The following is a 17,751-nucleotide window of genomic DNA, read 5'->3' on the forward strand; positions in this document are numbered from 1 at the left end:
ATTAAAAGCTAAAGCCGTGAAACACAGATGTTTTGTGATAAACACTTTAAGATAGAAAACAAACAATAATACGGTGTGTATAGGTTACTCCAAATCCAAATCAGCAGGTGGGTCTGCAAAAAGATGTTTTATATAAGGCTTGGGCATACTTGAGTGCTAAGGGCTACATTAGTTTTTTTTTACAGATGTGCCCATCTGTCTGAGGTAAACAAAGAAAGAACAACTCAGTTGAAATGTGCATTTAAAATACATAATTGATGTCAACAAAAGAATAAGTAGATGGTTTAATTGTATTGTTTTTGTTCGTTTAGTAAAAACTCACCAATAAAATACATCAACACTAATAAAGCAATTATCATTAATAAATAAATACACCTGATTAAACATACGATTAACTCAATGTAATTGGTTTGTGGGTGGCAAAATTGATTCAATTATGGTTACATGACTCTTGATAATGTAAATGCAGAGTCGGCGGAATTAAAGAATGGAGCAGGCCGCAAGTGGCCTGCGGGCTACGGTTTGCTTAGCCATGTTCTGGGTATGCTGTCTCTTTATTTCAATTACAGAAGTGAGCATACAAGCGCCTGGAAAACCAATGTGACTTTTACACGATCACCCATTTTATTATCTTAATGTGGGAAGCCACAATGGTCTGTGTGAATAATACACACACATATTAAATGCTCCAGACAAAAGTCTGAAAGGGACAAGCAGCTAAACTGGCTGATGAGCCAATTTACACGGAATGCAGTGTGGCTATAGAGTGCCAGTGTGATGCTAAAGCACCTGACAGCTAATCCCTCAGGATGGGAAACAAGCTGTACAGCAGCTGATGCCATATTAGGTTAAATGTCTATTGTGATGTCCAAAGGCAAATGTGCAAAGATGTTCTCTCTCTTATGTCATTAGTTTCAAGTGGGGGAAGTCTACATTGTGACATTCTGATAAATTCCAGCAATTTTCCCTCTGATGTCTTCCCTCATTGCAAAATGTATAAAGGCTTGTTTGGGAGATTTGCGGGTAACTTCCTTGGCTCTGGGTGCTTTCTGATTACCTTCTGGGTTGATCAAGACTTCTTAAATGATGTCCTTTGCAACAGGGTCCTAAATTTTCCCAATTAACAGTTATTGTGTTTCACCAACAGTTAGGTCAGTGAAACAGATTTATGACTGCACTCTCCATAAATTGAATGAGAAATAACCTCGAGCACAGGGAAGAAAAACAAAACAAAATGCTTCTTTGTCCCATGTCTGCCACAAAAACTCAATTTATTGTTTGTGTTTGTGTGCATGTGTGTTTTATTCTAGCCTTTAACTAAAAAAATTTTTTTTTTTTACCAACAATTACATAAAAATGGAAACACTTGTGGTCAAATGGTCAGGAGGCAAAACATAATCAAAAATGCTGATGCTCCAGAATATGTTCTCATAAAATTTCAGTGGAAGATGGTAACTTGTAGCCTCAGTGTCCGCGGCTTCGTCGATGAAAAGAAACTCCATATGCTCGTCTTGGTTTTTGTTCACTTTAGTCAAAAATTTAATCAGCGGTACAAAAATGACACAGGAGGAGGTCCAAAAACTGTGTGTCTCTTCTCCATATTGCCTGACCGCATTACTGCCGTGTACCACACTGGTCGCTCCACATAAAGGCAATCAATCAAATAGGTCCTTTAATAGTACTATGAAAAGCTATATGAAATGTTGCATCTTAGAGTTACACATTTTAAATGCAAATAATATAAAGTATTGACTTATGTTATTCACTATACACGTGAACTATAAACATTAAAACTTGTAAATAATATCCTTTTATCAAAATGAACTTTAATCACCTTTATCCAAATATGACTTAACTTAAAATATAATTTAGGCTCCTACAATGTACACTACTACATAAGGTTGAATGCCTGAGTGCACTTGCTTATAAGTCAGCATGTTATCCTGTGTCATCCCCAAGGTCGGTATGACTTCATGTTGATTAAAGTACCAAGTGCAAGATGTCAAATTTGCTATTTAGAGACTCTCAATTCTCAACATTGTATTCAGTTATGTATTTATTTTTCATTAAGGACCTTCAATTGTATGTTAAAGGTGGTTTAGAGCATAGGTGTCAAACTCCGCTCCTCGAGGGCCGCAGTCTCGCAGGTTTTGGAGGTTTCCCTCTTCCAACACAAGCTGATTCCAATCAGCAGGATCGTTATCAGGCTTATGCAGAGCTTGCTGATGAGCTGATCACATATCAGCTGTGTTGGAGAATGGAAACATCTTCCAGGACCGGAGTTTGACACCTATGGTTTAGAGCATTTACCTCTGCTAATAAGGCCAGGTTAGTGGGCCATTCGCAATGTTAAGTCCTATAATAACTTTGCTCCTTTAACAGCCGTCTTTTTTTTTCCAGTGGTCTTTTTAAAGAAAGGTGATAGGTTACCCCCGTGCTGTGTTTAGTGATAATGAATGACAACTAATGAACTCCACTTCTGTGGCGGGCTCCCCTCGGTGTGCTTTGCTCAGCCGGTTTGCTGGTGGCTGTCTGCAAGATGAGGGGAATGGCATTAGTGGAGGAGAGGCAAGGGAAATGGCAGAAGAAAAGGGCGCAGTGGGGGGCTGTCACGCCGTGTAGCATTTCAGCGTTGAGGTGGGAGCCTCTGGTTTCTGCACGAGTTAGATGAAAGGCGGAGGTGATGCAGCAAGCGGGGGTCCATGCGCTGAAGGGGGAAGGTGCTGAGTTGCAAGAATGGACGTGACCCTCGGGTGTTTGATCGACCAAATCCGCGCCTTCAGCTTCGCTTAGTTTGTAGCACACGTGTGAATTGTGTTCATGTCTCATTAACTTGTACATCCTTCTGTGTGTTCTGTTTCAGCCACAGGGATCTGAAGCCGGAGAACCTGTTGCTCGATGAAAAGAATAACATCAGGATAGCAGATTTCGGCATGGCCTCTCTTCAGGTTGGAGACAGTCTGTTGGAAACCAGCTGCGGGTGAGAAAATATTCTCAAGCATGCTTCCATATGAAAAGAGGGTTGCAAAGGCATGAACTAATCACAGATGTGTGGAGGTGCCCTCTGTTTTGTGCCGTGTTCTCAGATGCTCAGTTGTGGCTGGTTGAGCTCTTGCGGACGGACAGACAGTCTGTCTCACAGAGTGTGCCATGGCTGCGGGCAGGGCCAGGGCCATGGCCGCACACATTACTGTCTCCTCACATCAGTTGCGGGTTTTATGACGCGCTAGTCACGACCATGCCGGGCCCATCAATCCCACAATCCCACAATGACTGCAATGAAGTGGAAAAGTCACTTTCAAAGTGGAAGGACTACACACAAGTTTTATTGAACCCCAAAGTGTAGTGACGACGAGTGTGCAGGCTCAGGATGCTCCAAAAATAAAACTAACAATGCCTTGCTTTTACATGCTGGTACGCAAAGGAGCTTTAGAACTTAAACAAAACAGCATACAGTATAGACAAATGTGCAGTAAACACTCTAATCTTCAATACAATCGGTTGCATGATCTAGTCCATAGGTGCCCAAGTCCGGTCCTCCAGAAATCCTATCCAGCCTGTTTCCCATGTCTCCCTCCTCCAACGCAGCTAAATCCAATGATAAGCTCTGACAACGATCCAGATCATGAATCAGGTGTGTTGGTGGAGAAATACATGGAAAAAAGGCTGGAGAGGGGCACTCGAGGACCAGACTTGGGCACCCCTTATCTAGTCAAACTCTTGAGGTTTCCTTTATTTGTCCCCCCAAAAAGAAGAAATAACCTTTATTATTTGTGCATGCAATATTTAGTTCTATACTGCTTTGCCAATTTCAGGGTCACAGGGAGCTTAACCTCATTAGTTTGCTATGCACATAAATTCAACATAAAGTTATATTATTTACTGGTGAACAAAACGAACAGAGAGTGTAGCCTTGTCGCACCCTATAATGTAATAATTTTCTGAAAAAAGTAATGATGCCTGAAAATGTAATCAAATTTGCACTTAACTTGCTAAAAAAAAGTAATAAAACCTAATAATGTAAGAATTTCACCAATAATATAATAAACAATCCTGACTGTTATTGTAAAAATATTTTTACCAATAATGTAATACCATATTACATTAAACAATACTAAAGCTCTGATCCAACAGTGAATTTAGCACATATTTGATTGTTTAACAATAAAAACATAAACATAACATAATTTAACTGTAACACTTAAAACTCCCAGAAGTCTTTGCAGCAGAGCAATTCTAATCAAGTGGGCAGAGTTGGTTTAACACTAAATAAATCAACTCTGTCAAATAACTTCAACTCTAACCTCGATCTAAATCAGACAGTGTCGAAAATACAGTTTGGGGGTTCAAATCAACATTGAAACATTTAATACCAACATTTTAACACTCAGATTTTTGCCGCGAATGTACAGTATGTAAAATGTAGAACTTGGACTGAAAATAAACATCTATATTACATTATCCGTCAAGTTTTACATGATCAGTTTTGAGAAATAAAGACCGACCTCAAAATATAAGAACACCTAATAAGCTCTTACATTATCGGTAAAAATTTGATTATTATTACTATCAGTCAGGATTTCTTACTACATTATTGGTGAAATTATAACATTATTAGGTTTTATTATTTGATCATATTCCAAATGTAATGATTCTACACATTGCAGTGTGTACTGAATATTATAGTTGCAGTACATGTAACCCATAATTGCCTGATGAGGAAGAACATCCCCTCAGCGGTTACACCATGTGACACCAAGCATGCAAGCCCTGTGGCATCTGTCCCAAACTCAGCCCTAATTTTGCCCAGATTATACCACCAACTGAAACTACACACTCTCAAACACACACAACAGGAAAACATGTGCAGGGTACTGACAGCGTTTTATCCGTTCATCCCTGCCCTTGCTTATATATTGTACAAAGTCTAAACTAGGGCCGCCTCTTAGAGCAGAGCACATTTATAACAGTGCTTTGAAAACGCATTTGCCTCCTTCTCAAATTATTTGTTTTTCTGCAGTTATCCCACTTCAATGGAGAGATCAGACAACAATAACTCAAGTAAATATAAAATACAATTTTAATTGGATTTTATTTAGTAATGTAAACAACATATTCAAAGCTACCTGGCCAAATATGAAAAGGTTGTCTGATTACCCCCAGACCTGTTCAATCAAGAAACCACTTAAATAGAACCTGTCTGACAAAATGATGTTGGCCAAAAGATCTCAAAAATCTGCAACAAGATGCCACACTCCCAAAAAAATTCAAGAACAGATGAGAAATAAAGTCATTGACCTCCATCAGTCCGAAAAGGATGACAAAGTCATCCCTAAAGCTTTAGGACAACCAACTACACTTAGTGTACTATTTTTACATACATAGAGCGTTTTTTGGAAGATGTCTCGTTACATCTGTTGTAAATAACACAACATTTCAGAAACATACCATCATACAAGACGGCCTGGGCTTGTTGTTCTACTTCAGGACCTGAATGACTTGCTCTGATTGAAAGAACCATGAATTGCGCTCTTGACCATAAACTCCTGAGGCGGGAATTTCTGAATAATGGCTTTAAATAAATAAATTAACAAAAAAGGTGGCTTCCTCAATGTCAGGACTTAGATCCAATTGAAATTCTGTGGAATGACAGTTAAAACTCTGTTTGTGCTCGACAACCTTTCAAATTTAAGCAGTTCTGCAAGGAAGAGTGCGCCTAAATATTTCAACAGAGACGTGAAAGAGTCCATTTCAGTTGTTGATATTGAGGGTGACCCAACCAGTTATTCGTTTTAAGTTTAACTTTTTCCACACAGGGCCAGATAATTTTGCCTTGCTTTTTCCCTAAATATGCACACGCAAAATCACCACCTCCTTGGGTTATCTTTGTCTGACGTTTACATTTATTCAGTGATTTTAATCATTAAAGTGGGGAAACTGCAGGAAAAAAAAAGAATAAAAACCTGAGAAGGTGGCAAATCCCAATTTGGTTAGTTCCGCTGGTAACTAACCACTAAGCAAAAATGTGTATTAGATACAGTATATGACTACCAAAATAATGATCTTGTCTCAATTTAGTGACAAATGTACTTACACAGTGTGAAATTTGGACTTGTTTAATTGAACACAAAACTGATATATTTGCAGTTGGATACACAGTTTGATTGTACCTCGGAGGAACATGTTATTTTTATGCCTAATATGTATATATTTAAAAAATCACATTCAAAATGATAATAATGTTGTGAAGTGTTAACATAATTCCTGTGATTTTTTTCCCCACTTTTAACCTAACTGCAAACTAGATAGGCAGTACAAATTGCATAAAAAAACAAAACTCTAGCCTTGTACAGTCAGGTGACGGAGATATTGCCTCTCATTTTACTCTGCCACTGCCGGTGAGGCTTTACGACGCGATCGAAGCCGCCGCGTCAACGCTTCCAACTTCGGCGTCAACCTCGGAGTCACCATCATCATCATCTATGTGCTCTTCAGCATTGGTCGATGCTTTTCATCTTTGAAAAAAATGCTCAAGCGTGAGCTGCTTGCAACCGGTCGCCATTTTCGCCTCCTCAGCCATTCTCCCCTCAACACTCTAGCTCCGCCTCACGTCTTCTGCTGACGCCTACCCGATCTTGTCCAAAGAGTCATCGCTGCCATCTAGTGCCCAAAAATAGTCATTATACTAACTCGACCTGCTTGATACTTTCCGCACAGCTTGCCAAGGCTTTCCTCCACCCGTTTAAAAAAACAAAAAAAAAAAAACAGTGAACGTCTTTTAACGTCTTTGGCGGCACTCATTTGGATTTTACTAAACGTTATTAAACGTTTTTGGCGGTCAAAGAGTTAAATGTGTTGTGTTAATATGTATTTACTTTTTCTACATTTAAATGGAAATTGTCAATATTCTTGAGAATTGAAAGATAATTGCTCTTAGAAATTATATACTTTATTTAATTTTGCACCAATATCATCATATCAGTGGCATTAAGCTACACGGACACACAGGCATTCCTTGTTGGCATGATCTCTTATGACTCATCGATGGTGCAAACAGAGAGATGTGTGTCAGAAGCGTGTCTTTTTCCTAGAAAGGGCACAAAACTTATAAGACAATTGAATTCCTCTACTGATATGTAATCTCGAAGCCACATATTTCCACAGCCCCTTGTATACACATTTCCAAAGTGTCTGATGCAGATGGGAATGCAGATGTGTCATGTCTTCTTTCAGCAGCATCAGTCTATCCGTGGACGTTGCATGTGTTGTATACCTTTTTATTGATTGTCCATGCTCGTCATCTCTAAATGCAGACATGACACCTTTTAATTAAACATATTTATCTGGCCTCCTGGTGCCTTTCAGCAGCCTGGCATAAATGTGTATTACATTTGCCGGTGGTGATGGAGATGACTGTAGATGATACTGGCCCCATGTAGATTTGGGGCCGTCTCGGAGCACATACATTAATACACACAGACGGTTGATGAGGAGAAGCACTGGCAAGTGCATGCATACAGTATATGCATGAGTTCACCAGTGCTTGCTGTTTGTTTGGTTACAGTAAATGATGGATGGAAATTCAGAGAAATTGGAGAGGCTACACATATTTGGGAGGGAAATACATTTGCACAAATCACCTTTGCAATCTACTTAATGTTAATATTTTTGTTTCTACAAAGAACATGCTAGTTTCAACTCAAAACTGCAAATGTTTAAGTGCTCTGAAAACGGATGAGTGTTACATTTATACACCTTTTCCACATTTTACATCACTTTGGTTAGGAAAATGAACCTTGTACTGCTTCAGATAATTAATTAATACTAAGCTATATATTTGGTTCGCAAATAAAAAGACCAAACCTATATATCCCAATGTAGCAGTTTTCCTTAAAATTGCATGGCATTCATGGTAATTTAATTTTCTATTCTTCTCATTTCTACTTTCTGATTGTAAAACGGACGCAATCGTGTAGCCGATACTGCTATAATTGGAGTTTTTCTTCATGCTATTTCCAACCGTGGCTTACGGGTCTGTGGCAAACACAAACCTCAGGCTTGATTTACCCGCACTCATCTGCATAATACACTAAAATGCTTGCAATTAAGAAGGCTGAATTTGTATGTGCTCACATGTAAACTTCATTGACACGATCATGGTGGAGAAGTAATGGGCCAATATTTTTGACAGCTAGAGGCAGCGGGGACGTCAGACCTGCTATACATGAGTAAACACACAAACAGACCAGCTTAATGGAAGCCATGTTTGTACACACTACTCTCATTATTGCTCTTAAATGAGACTGGAGGAAGTGAAAGCTGAGGAAGCCTTTGCCTTTTTTTGTAAGATGCCGAATAAAAATAATAAAGGTGCTATACTAGTTATTCACCAGCTAGGTGCACTTGTACAAGCTATTGATGTTGCCTTTACAAACATAAAAGTACACAATTATTTTTATTTTTTATTTGTATTATTATTATTATTATTATTTTATTTTATTTTAAAGAGTTCAGTATTGTTCATTCGGTAATTTTACCGATTTGACATGTCATCATCATTGCTCTCTTTTTTTTAATATATATATATTTTTTATTTTTTTTTATTTTGGATGTGTATGTGCGTGCGTGTGAGTGTGTGTATTCATTAGTTCACCAAAAACCTATTAAAAAATCCCATACCGTTCACCTAAATCGAACACCGCCGTCAGGAGAGCCGAGGAAGGACCAAAGGAAAAAAAGGAAAGGGTAAATCCAGCACTGACCAGACACCACCCACCACCCACCGGGCCACCAACCAGAGTCCTTCACCAACCCCAGAAACATCTAAATTCCAACAAATCAGGGAGACCTCAAGACACAAAAGGAGAGACTGAGGAAAGGAAGGAAGGACAGACAAAGCAGAGTGAGATCCACAGACACCAGCCTCCGCCGATTCAATGACCTGAGGAAGAAGCAGATTGTGTCTGAGTTTCGATAGATGCTGGTGTGGTGGATCTGGAAAAGTACACAATTCTAATACGCTGTCACTTAGCCATATTTAATTAACGTTTATGAGAGTAAAGAATCTCTCAACTTACTAAAAAAAGCGTTATTTTTCTCTGCTCTTATCTACACATTATGACGTACAGATGTCTGGCGAGAATCCTCTATATAAGGTGTGCATAATCTGCTTGATCAAATTTTAACATTGCAAGTGACTCGGCAGCTGCTCTTCTCACCCATGGAGCGAACGCTGCAAGGTAGCTCTATAAATCTGAACATAATATTGATGTGTCAATCTGGCAATTGGCTTTACTGTCAGCACATCTAGGTATTGTAAAGATTAGTGGCTGTGCTCACCGTCCGCTGCCCTTGCTGGAGAGAGGAGGAGGCCTTAGGATGGTCCAAACTTCCTGAAGCACATCCTGAGCCGTGTTCACTTAAGACATTTATTGCTTGTGAAAATTGTTCTTCCCCCATTTTAATAGGCCATTATAATGCGTCATGACTTAATAAAGCCGAGTCACGACGCTGCGTGGCTGCGGAGGCTCAGGTGTCAGGAAAAAAAGGAAATGTCTTCAAGTTTTCTTTTTGCTGTGACGTTTCCGGGAGTTTGCACATTCATTCTTTGTGTTTCTGTCATCTCAACAGCTCTCCACACTACGCATGTCCGGAGGTCATCAGGGTGAGTCAACATGCTCCTCATTGGGGTCTATTGTGCTTCTTACTAAGTGGATTTAGAATGCATGTAAGAAGTCTACCTTGTTCAAATGGCATTTTTTTGTGATATAAATAAAACCCAACAACACAATCATTTAAAAACGTTATCCACCGTCAATGTGGTGGGGTGAGTAAAAATAAAAAGCAAGAGACACATTGCAACACCAAACAGCCATGGGGACAGGTAAACATAGCAGGAAGGGCCTAGACCAGGGGTGTTGCCTACCCACGGGTCCTAGAGAGCCGCAGTACTGCGTGTTTTAGATGTCTCCCCTCCTCCGACAGAGATGATTCAAATGAACAGCAAGCTCTGGAGAAGCCTGATAACGACCATCGCCTGTGCCGGAAGAGGAAGACATTTAAAACACGCAGGACTGCGGCTCCCTTGGACAGAACTTGTAGTCGAGCACAGACGCTTGTGATAATTACCAGGAAAATGACAAGGCAGGTAAATCAAAGGCATCCAAAAACAGGAGATTACTCCAAAAAGAAGGCTGGAGAGTCTGAGAGCAGAAGAACAATTTGGCAAAGTGTGAATGAGCAGCAGAAGCCTACATAGTGGTTGATTGCTTATTTAAAGCACCTGTGCACTCAGGTGAGCAGAGTGACTAATAAGGTGGAGCCGTGGCTAGGTGAATGGAAAAACGGCCTCTGATTAACCCCCAGTAAATGTAAAAGTTCTAGTAGGCTTTTCCAAGCAGTTAGTTAGTTAGGTAGTGCATGTTGCTGCCACCACAATGTGTCATGTGATGGCATTGGTTTTGGTGATGATATGTGTTGTGTTTGCACCAAACAATACCTGCAATTATGCCCAAAAGGTTCATTCAGTCTTGTGGTCTGTATGCATTTGGGATATTTTCCATCCACTGGTACAATTTCATCCGTCCCTGTGTATGAAAAATGAATCTTGGAGAATACCAATTGCACTCTTGTGAAATTACATTATCTCAGTTATTATAACTCCCCCGTCAAAATACAAACAAACAAACAAACTATATATTTTCTTTCAATTCCTCCGTGCAGGTTATATATAGGTCACATTAATGGTAGGAAAAAAACATGTTCTGAAATGACTTATCTTGGTCTCATAGATTTATATCACCAAAACCTGGTATTTGATCAGGAGTATGTAGACTTGACTTGGCGCCTATTCGGCGAAAAAGATAGATGATGTGTCCTGTCCAGGTGGTAGATAGCAAAATGTAATTGACTATATTTTCATTTGGGATAATATGTCAGAAAATATTACTCGGTAACATCCCCGTTTGGGGCAAATTTATTGTGAAAATTTTTTGATCTGTAAAATATCTTATCAGCACTGATATAGTGTCTTGAGAATGACTTGCTGTCTTCGGTGATGTTAATGGCTCAACATACATGTCATTGTTTTGCTTTCCTGGAAAATGATGACTTTGGAGTTTTCCGCCCGACACCAGTGACAAGTTTTAGTCATTACATACACATAGAGCTTGGCCATTCAAAATAAAGTAGACCTTTAAAAGCTGTGAATCATGCAGCGCTATTGTAAAAACACAAAGCTATAAATGTGAATAATCTCCCCCTTTGATATGGTTTTGCTTCTCTTTGCCATACATCATACGCTCTTTTACAAGCAGGCTTGTTTTACCAATGCTAACGTTAACACTCTCGTCCTCAGGGAGAGAAGTACGACGGGAGGAAAGCGGACGTCTGGAGCTGTGGGGTCATTCTTTTTGCCCTATTGGTGGTGAGTGTGTCAACCTGCTGGCTGATGCTGTATGGATGCAACTTTTTGGACAATATAGTGTAACAGTTAAGGTGAGGTTGACTTCAGTTGGACAAGAAGTGTGTGTGCTATGAATGCAGTCAGAGAGTTAATGTCACACTCCCGAGACGCCCTCAAGCTAATTTAGCATCCACGGGATCCATAATAGTGCCTTTTTGTCAAGCTTCATTATGTATGTGCTTTCCCAGACATGCAGCCCCGCAGATTTGTTTCATCAACAGCTGTGCTTGAGTTCCTGCACAATCCTTCTGCATGAATAATTAATACAGTCAAACTGCAAGAGGATAGCTCAAAATGAATACCATTGCCAACAGAGTGACTCCAGCCGGAGGCATTGTCTTTGTTTTAGGTCTCTTTTAGGCATCTCACCTCTGCTTTGGATTACATTTATAGAATAGAAAGTTGTCTTTTGTCCATCATTTGCTCTCTTCCTTGTATCTGTTGTGGTTGCGCATTGCAATATTTGTGTGGTTGTATGTGGCGCTCTCCAGATCATCACTTACACAAGCACATCCTTACTGTGGTACTTCCACCACTTGACATATCTCCATGCTTCTTTAAATGTTCCTCACGCCCCCCGCCCCCCCCACCCCACCCCACCCCTCCCTCATCACCCTGCGGATGTTGCCATTCATCACATAGCAACATCTGTGAGATGTCAGCTTGTTCTGATAAATTACTCTGATAATGCTAAATGAACAAGGTAAAAGCCAAAACGCCCTTGCTTTTTTAATGTTACTGTTGATTATTATCAATGTTTGCATCACTGATGAGAGAGAGAGAGAGAGAGAGAGAGTGAGAGAGAGAGAGAGAGAGTGAGAGAGTGAGAGAGTGAGAGAGTGAGAGAGAGAGAGAGAGAGAGAGAGAGAGAGAGAGAGAGAGAGAGAGAGAGAGAGAGAGAGAGAGAGAGAGAGAGAGAGAGTGAGAGTGAGAGTGAGAGTGAGAGTGAGAGTGAGAGTGAGAGTGAGAGTGAGAGTGAGAGTGAGAGAGTGAGAGTGAGAGTGAGAGTGAGAGTGAGAGTGAGAGTGAGAGAGTGATAGATAGATCATGTATTTATTTTGTTCAATGTCCGCACATCCACATATAATTGCTTTCTCTTGCTCCCTATGTTTTTCCAGGGCGCGCTGCCATTTGATGACGACAACTTGAGGAATCTTCTGGAGAAAGTGAAGTTAGGAGTGTTTCACATGCCCCACTTCATCCCTCCCGACTGTCAGAATCTCCTGCGGGGCATGATAGAAGTGGATGCCTCCAAAAGACTAACGGTCAGTGAAGTGAAGAGGCTATGTTGCTTGAGCACCTTTGCTTTTGGCTGCTGTTTATCAGTCAGCCAATGGCATGTTTATATTGAAAAGATGGTAGAGCAAAAGAGCAGGAAAACCTCGGGACTTTATCTTACGAACTGATGCACTTCTTAAATTCCTTTGGTTTTATGCAAAGCACATACATTCTTCACAACTGTCTTCACATGCTGCATATTGTGTCGCAATCTTCTAAGTTGGATATCATCTGAAAAAACAACATTCATATGGTAAAGACAATCTTTGGAAGGGAGGATAATTACATTTTGTGGACAAAAGTGAGAGCAGCAGATCTGAGCTTTGCAATGAAAGTGCTGATATCTGCTGCCAAGTCTCTCAGTCATTTTTTTTGTTTCTTTTTTCCTTCCAAACATGTTTGCTCATCCTGCATTCTGTTTGCCTTCTTGATCAAGTACAGCGTGTGAATTTAGGCCAGGATTTTTGTTTACTCTCCCTGCACTACTGCTGCTTACTTTACATTGCTCGACCCTTTCTATACAGCGTCTGATTACTTTGGAAATGTGGATGGATGATGTGAAGGAGGGGGGGGGGGGGAGGGGGGAGCTTGGACAAAGGCAGATCAGAGAGTTCCGGTCTGCTTCCCCTCAGTGCAAGTGCTTAAGAATCCACGCACACACATATTATGCATTTTCATTGTGTTTTATTTTTAGTATCCATCAGTTTTTTTATACAGCTTGCTCTCATTAGGGTTGCAGGTGAGCAGGAGCCTGCACAGTTGACAGTGTGCGAGAAGCGCACTTCACCCTGGAATGGTCATCCGGCAGTTGCAGGACACAAAAAGACAAACAACTATTCACATTCGCAACTCTTGCCGATTGAGAATCTTCCATTGAAATAATGTGCATGTTTTTGAAATAAGCGAGTAGCCAGAAAAAAGCCACGCACACACGGTGAGAACATTCCAACTGTCCAACAGACATGCTAAGTATTTGAAGTTGTCAAACAATACATTGATACCATAAAGAATACATTTCGTATTTTTTTTTTTTTTTTTTTTTTTTTTTTGCATGATGTTGCAAACAGAATCACATGCAAGTATGTGCTGTTTGTTAGGTGTGATGTCCTCACAACAGCTGAGCAGTCTCCTCAGGAGGTCGTAAGATCGGTCGGACAGTACATTTGCTAGCTGGTTGTCTGTGTTTGTGCTACTGGCGTTCTAATTTTCTGATATGTTGATGCTTCAATTATGTTTTGGAATAAGCAGTCCGAATGCATCAGTCTGCCTGAGAGAGGATTTTTAAACGGGCTCTTGATGATATTCTCCAGCAATTCAGTTTAGAATTACAGTAACTGGTCAGGATACAAGAGTATATTATCCACTTTTGTTGACTCATGTTCATGGAGATTATTTTCACAAAGTTGTGCCACCGTAAGGGGAAAACCTCATCATCCTTGTTTGCATGTACATGACCAAAACTGCTCGTGTTCAGGAGAGCCACAAGAAAATCTGAAAAATTTGAAGGCTCCACTTATTTTGTATGTCGAGTGAACGGTAGAAGTTGTATTTTGTGTGTGCTGTGCTAGACAAGGACAGGTCACATTGAGGACCCTCTAGTTATGTCAGCCAGTCCTCTACAAAGTGCTGCACACACGCCGAGCCACTGGGAGCGAATATGCTACCTGTCCCCCCTCCCACCCCAACTCTCTCGTGCAGCAGAGGTCTAAACAGCTCCGGGCATGTGTTGTGACCTCGCAGAAAGTCAAATAGCCCGACTCGATCAAGTGTTCTGTTGTTAGTGCACAATTCACCACGGGAAGCAGTCCAAATGACAACCCAAAAGATGACGTTCGTGGTAGAATCAAACTGACAGGCCGGTGAGAGCAAAACAAGCGCTGTGCTCCATGCTCAGGTCACAGCACACGAATGCCTAAACATTATTTTTATTCAACAATCAATCTGGATCCCCTTCATCCCCCCAAATTATAATAGTTTTGCATAAAAAGACATGCTTTCAAATGTATGGGAACCACTCGTGAAAGGCCATTTTCTGCTACATTTACACTTTATTATGAGCACACACTTAACATTATTTATCTATTTGTTATACACTCAAGAAAGAGAATTGTTGAACCAATTTAAGATTACAAATTGAATTGTTGACCAACTTTAAAAAATTGCTTCAAGTGGTAACACACGATTGAATTAAATGAATCCAAAGTGAATACATTTAGTTTAATTTATTATGAGTTAATTCAATTTAATATATTCACTTGAATTAAATTAATCCAAAGGTAATCCAAAGTGAATATATTAAGTTTCATGAATTTGTAATTCATTAATTGTAATCCAAAGTGAATATATTAAGTTTAATGATCATTCAACTTAATATATTCAAGTTAATTCAGTTGTGTGTTACCAATTGAAGTTAACAATTCAATTTGTGACCTTAAATTGTGTGTAGTGCCCGTTCAGACTCTCACACACAGTTCTCCAAATAAGATACAAAGCACCCTTGCTTCAAGATGTTATTTGTCACTCCCAATTGAAATGCATTGTAAAATTGACACAAAAAGCAAAAGATAATTAAAGATTGTATATATAAACATGTGTCAGAGTGGCAATGTCAACCCTTTAGTAAACAAAAGCCAGGACAATCACTTTGTGAATAATGAGATACTATTTAAAAAAATATATTAATTGCATGCAAAGAGACAAATCCAAGCTTACAATAAGTGTCTGTTTATTTTCCCATCTGCAAAGTCATGTATTCTCTATTCTCTTTGCTCAGCTGTGGGAACAAGGTTACTGGAGCAATTTGGAACCTTCTCTGCCTCTTCTTGCTCTTAAACTCTCTCTCCAGTAGACCTCAGTGCCGTCTGGCATGTCGCAGTACTACGCGCAGGGCGCATACTTTAAACACTCGTGAAAAATGATGGCTTAGAAATCTGTGATAGCTGCGAGGGTGCACTTAAGTTGCAAATGGACAATATTGTCTTTTTTTGTAACTGTTGGAATGACAATGAAATGAAATGAAACCGCACACACGTCAGGTTCTCAGGGGGCCCAGACAGCTCAGTGGCTAGAACAGAAATACTGAATAGAATAATATAACCGCACAGTCCTCAGTGGGATTTCTCATTTTTTTATTTGATTGCTGCCTTCTAACCACTTATTATAATTTTGCCCTGTGTGTCCCTTTAAAGACTCATTAACTACTTTTTGCCTTTCTGTCTGACACAGGGCTCATCAAAGATATTTTTGTTGACGTGCCAGCAAAGGTTCCCTGCAGCTTTTGTCCACCCTCATGTCTCGCTCAGCCCTAATAAATATTCAGCTGATAAAGATACAACACATGCACGGATGTGGATATTTTAATTATCTGGGTCTTGGCTTCAGATAACAAGGGTTTGACAGGCATATGGAAATTGTAACTGGTTGCTGGAGAGATGCAAGTCCTCCTCCCGAGTCCTGCCCACTCTGACGTCTTTCCTTATCCTGCATGCCTGAATGTATTTGAATCGGATGTTTTTGTGTAGTGTGATACATGCAACACAATAGTAAATAGCAGAGTTAACATGCGAATTAACATGCGAATTGTCTTTGAGGATTAGCATTTGTACACTGTAAAAAACGAAACAAAGCAAAGAGTCAGTGACAGGATTTGACTGAAAATCAACACAGCACTTGGCAACAATAAAACTGTTGCATTTAACTGGTGCAAAATCTTCATTATTCTTTTTCTCGAGCACCATGAAACTAAAAAGCATATACATATTACAAATATTAGATTATATATCCAAATCACAGAATAGTTCATAATACATTTCCCAGTAGAAAATCATATTTAATAAATAAATTAAATTAAATCAATATTGCTTACAAAAGCACTAAATGCAGCAGAACACACGCCACATACCTCGCTTCGCCTACCAAGGGTGCAAAACTTTCTCCCCTGTGGAGCTTCTGTATTGCAGCTGAGCAGCTGGTACCCGACGTTGTACCAACTGCAATCGGAAACATGCACCCGTAAATGTCACGTTTAATGTAATTCACAGTGGAATGAACAACTACACACTTACATTATGCTTCTTTTGTCGCGCTCGTAGCCTCCTTGCTATATGGCAACCCTGCTGCCCACGTTAAATTGTGTGGCAAAAGTTGGCATGAAACAACCCGTGTGTGACGACACCTTCTTTGTGGTTTTTAACCTTGTTGGAGGTACTGAACCCTATGCACATTCGCCGAACCCTTCTTTATTGAAAAATACAATTGTTTTCAAATTGAAGACATAGGTATAGGTTTTATTGGTGGCTGTCCTTCACCTTGAATACAGAAAGCAGTTGTCTTGTAGTCCACATCTCCATGCAGTTTAAGGAAGTGTTCCTTTGATTTTGCGAGATGGCACTTTAAAACAACCACTTTTTTTTTCTTACGATAGAACCCAGGCGCAGCAGATACAATGAAAACAGCAGAGGCTCCAGAATTGAACCCTGTGGAACACCATATGTTCCATTGTACATGTGAATACATATTGTACATTATTCATTCTTTTTTTGCTCAACATAGTTAGTTAGTTTGAAGTGATTACAATAATCAATAATGAAAAATTGCACGATGTACCATCACAACAGCCACAAGTCGATGACTGAGCGCACCAAATTCCCTGCAGCACAGCAATGGAGCCACTGATGGTCAAGCGGGGCGTATCATCATGAATTATTTGGGTCAGTCATGTGTCTTGACCAACACTGAACCGCTGGAACTGACTCAGACACCCCTGGTGTTTGCTCGACCCAATTGGTTTATACAGTGTCTGGAGCATACGGTCAAACCTGGAACATGAATATGATCACTTACACGAACCTTGTTGCAAAATTTAAAGGGTAAGTCAAGTCAACCGCAATATTAACTCCTTTACTGCCATTGACGGTTATAAACGTCAAAAAATAATTTTAACTATTTCTATTAGTTTAACATTTGTTTCTACTTTTGCTAACAAGAGTATGAAAGCCTAGATTTTTTTT

At 39.9% G+C, this 17,751-nt stretch overlaps 1 protein-coding gene across 2 annotated transcripts in view; it reads left to right on the top strand.

Moving 5' to 3' along the window:
- Nucleotides 1-17,751, top strand: part of brsk2a (BR serine/threonine kinase 2a) — a 182,678-nt gene that overhangs the window by 137,902 nt on the left and 27,025 nt on the right. For both annotated transcript variants that reach the window (XM_086073668.1, XM_086073669.1), the window contains exons 5-8: nt 2,864-2,980; nt 9,631-9,664; nt 11,357-11,425; nt 12,583-12,729. In XM_086073668.1, coding sequence (XP_085929794.1) covers nt 2,864-2,980; nt 9,631-9,664; nt 11,357-11,425; nt 12,583-12,729 — 367 coding nt within the window. The remainder of the gene's footprint in view (nt 1-2,863; nt 2,981-9,630; nt 9,665-11,356; nt 11,426-12,582; nt 12,730-17,751) is intronic.

This window comes from Leptonotus elevatus, chromosome 4, assembly GCF_054856555.1.
Source record: "Leptonotus elevatus isolate MCC_2025b chromosome 4, RoL_Lele_1.0, whole genome shotgun sequence".
NCBI lineage: Eukaryota > Metazoa > Chordata > Actinopteri > Syngnathiformes > Syngnathidae > Leptonotus > Leptonotus elevatus.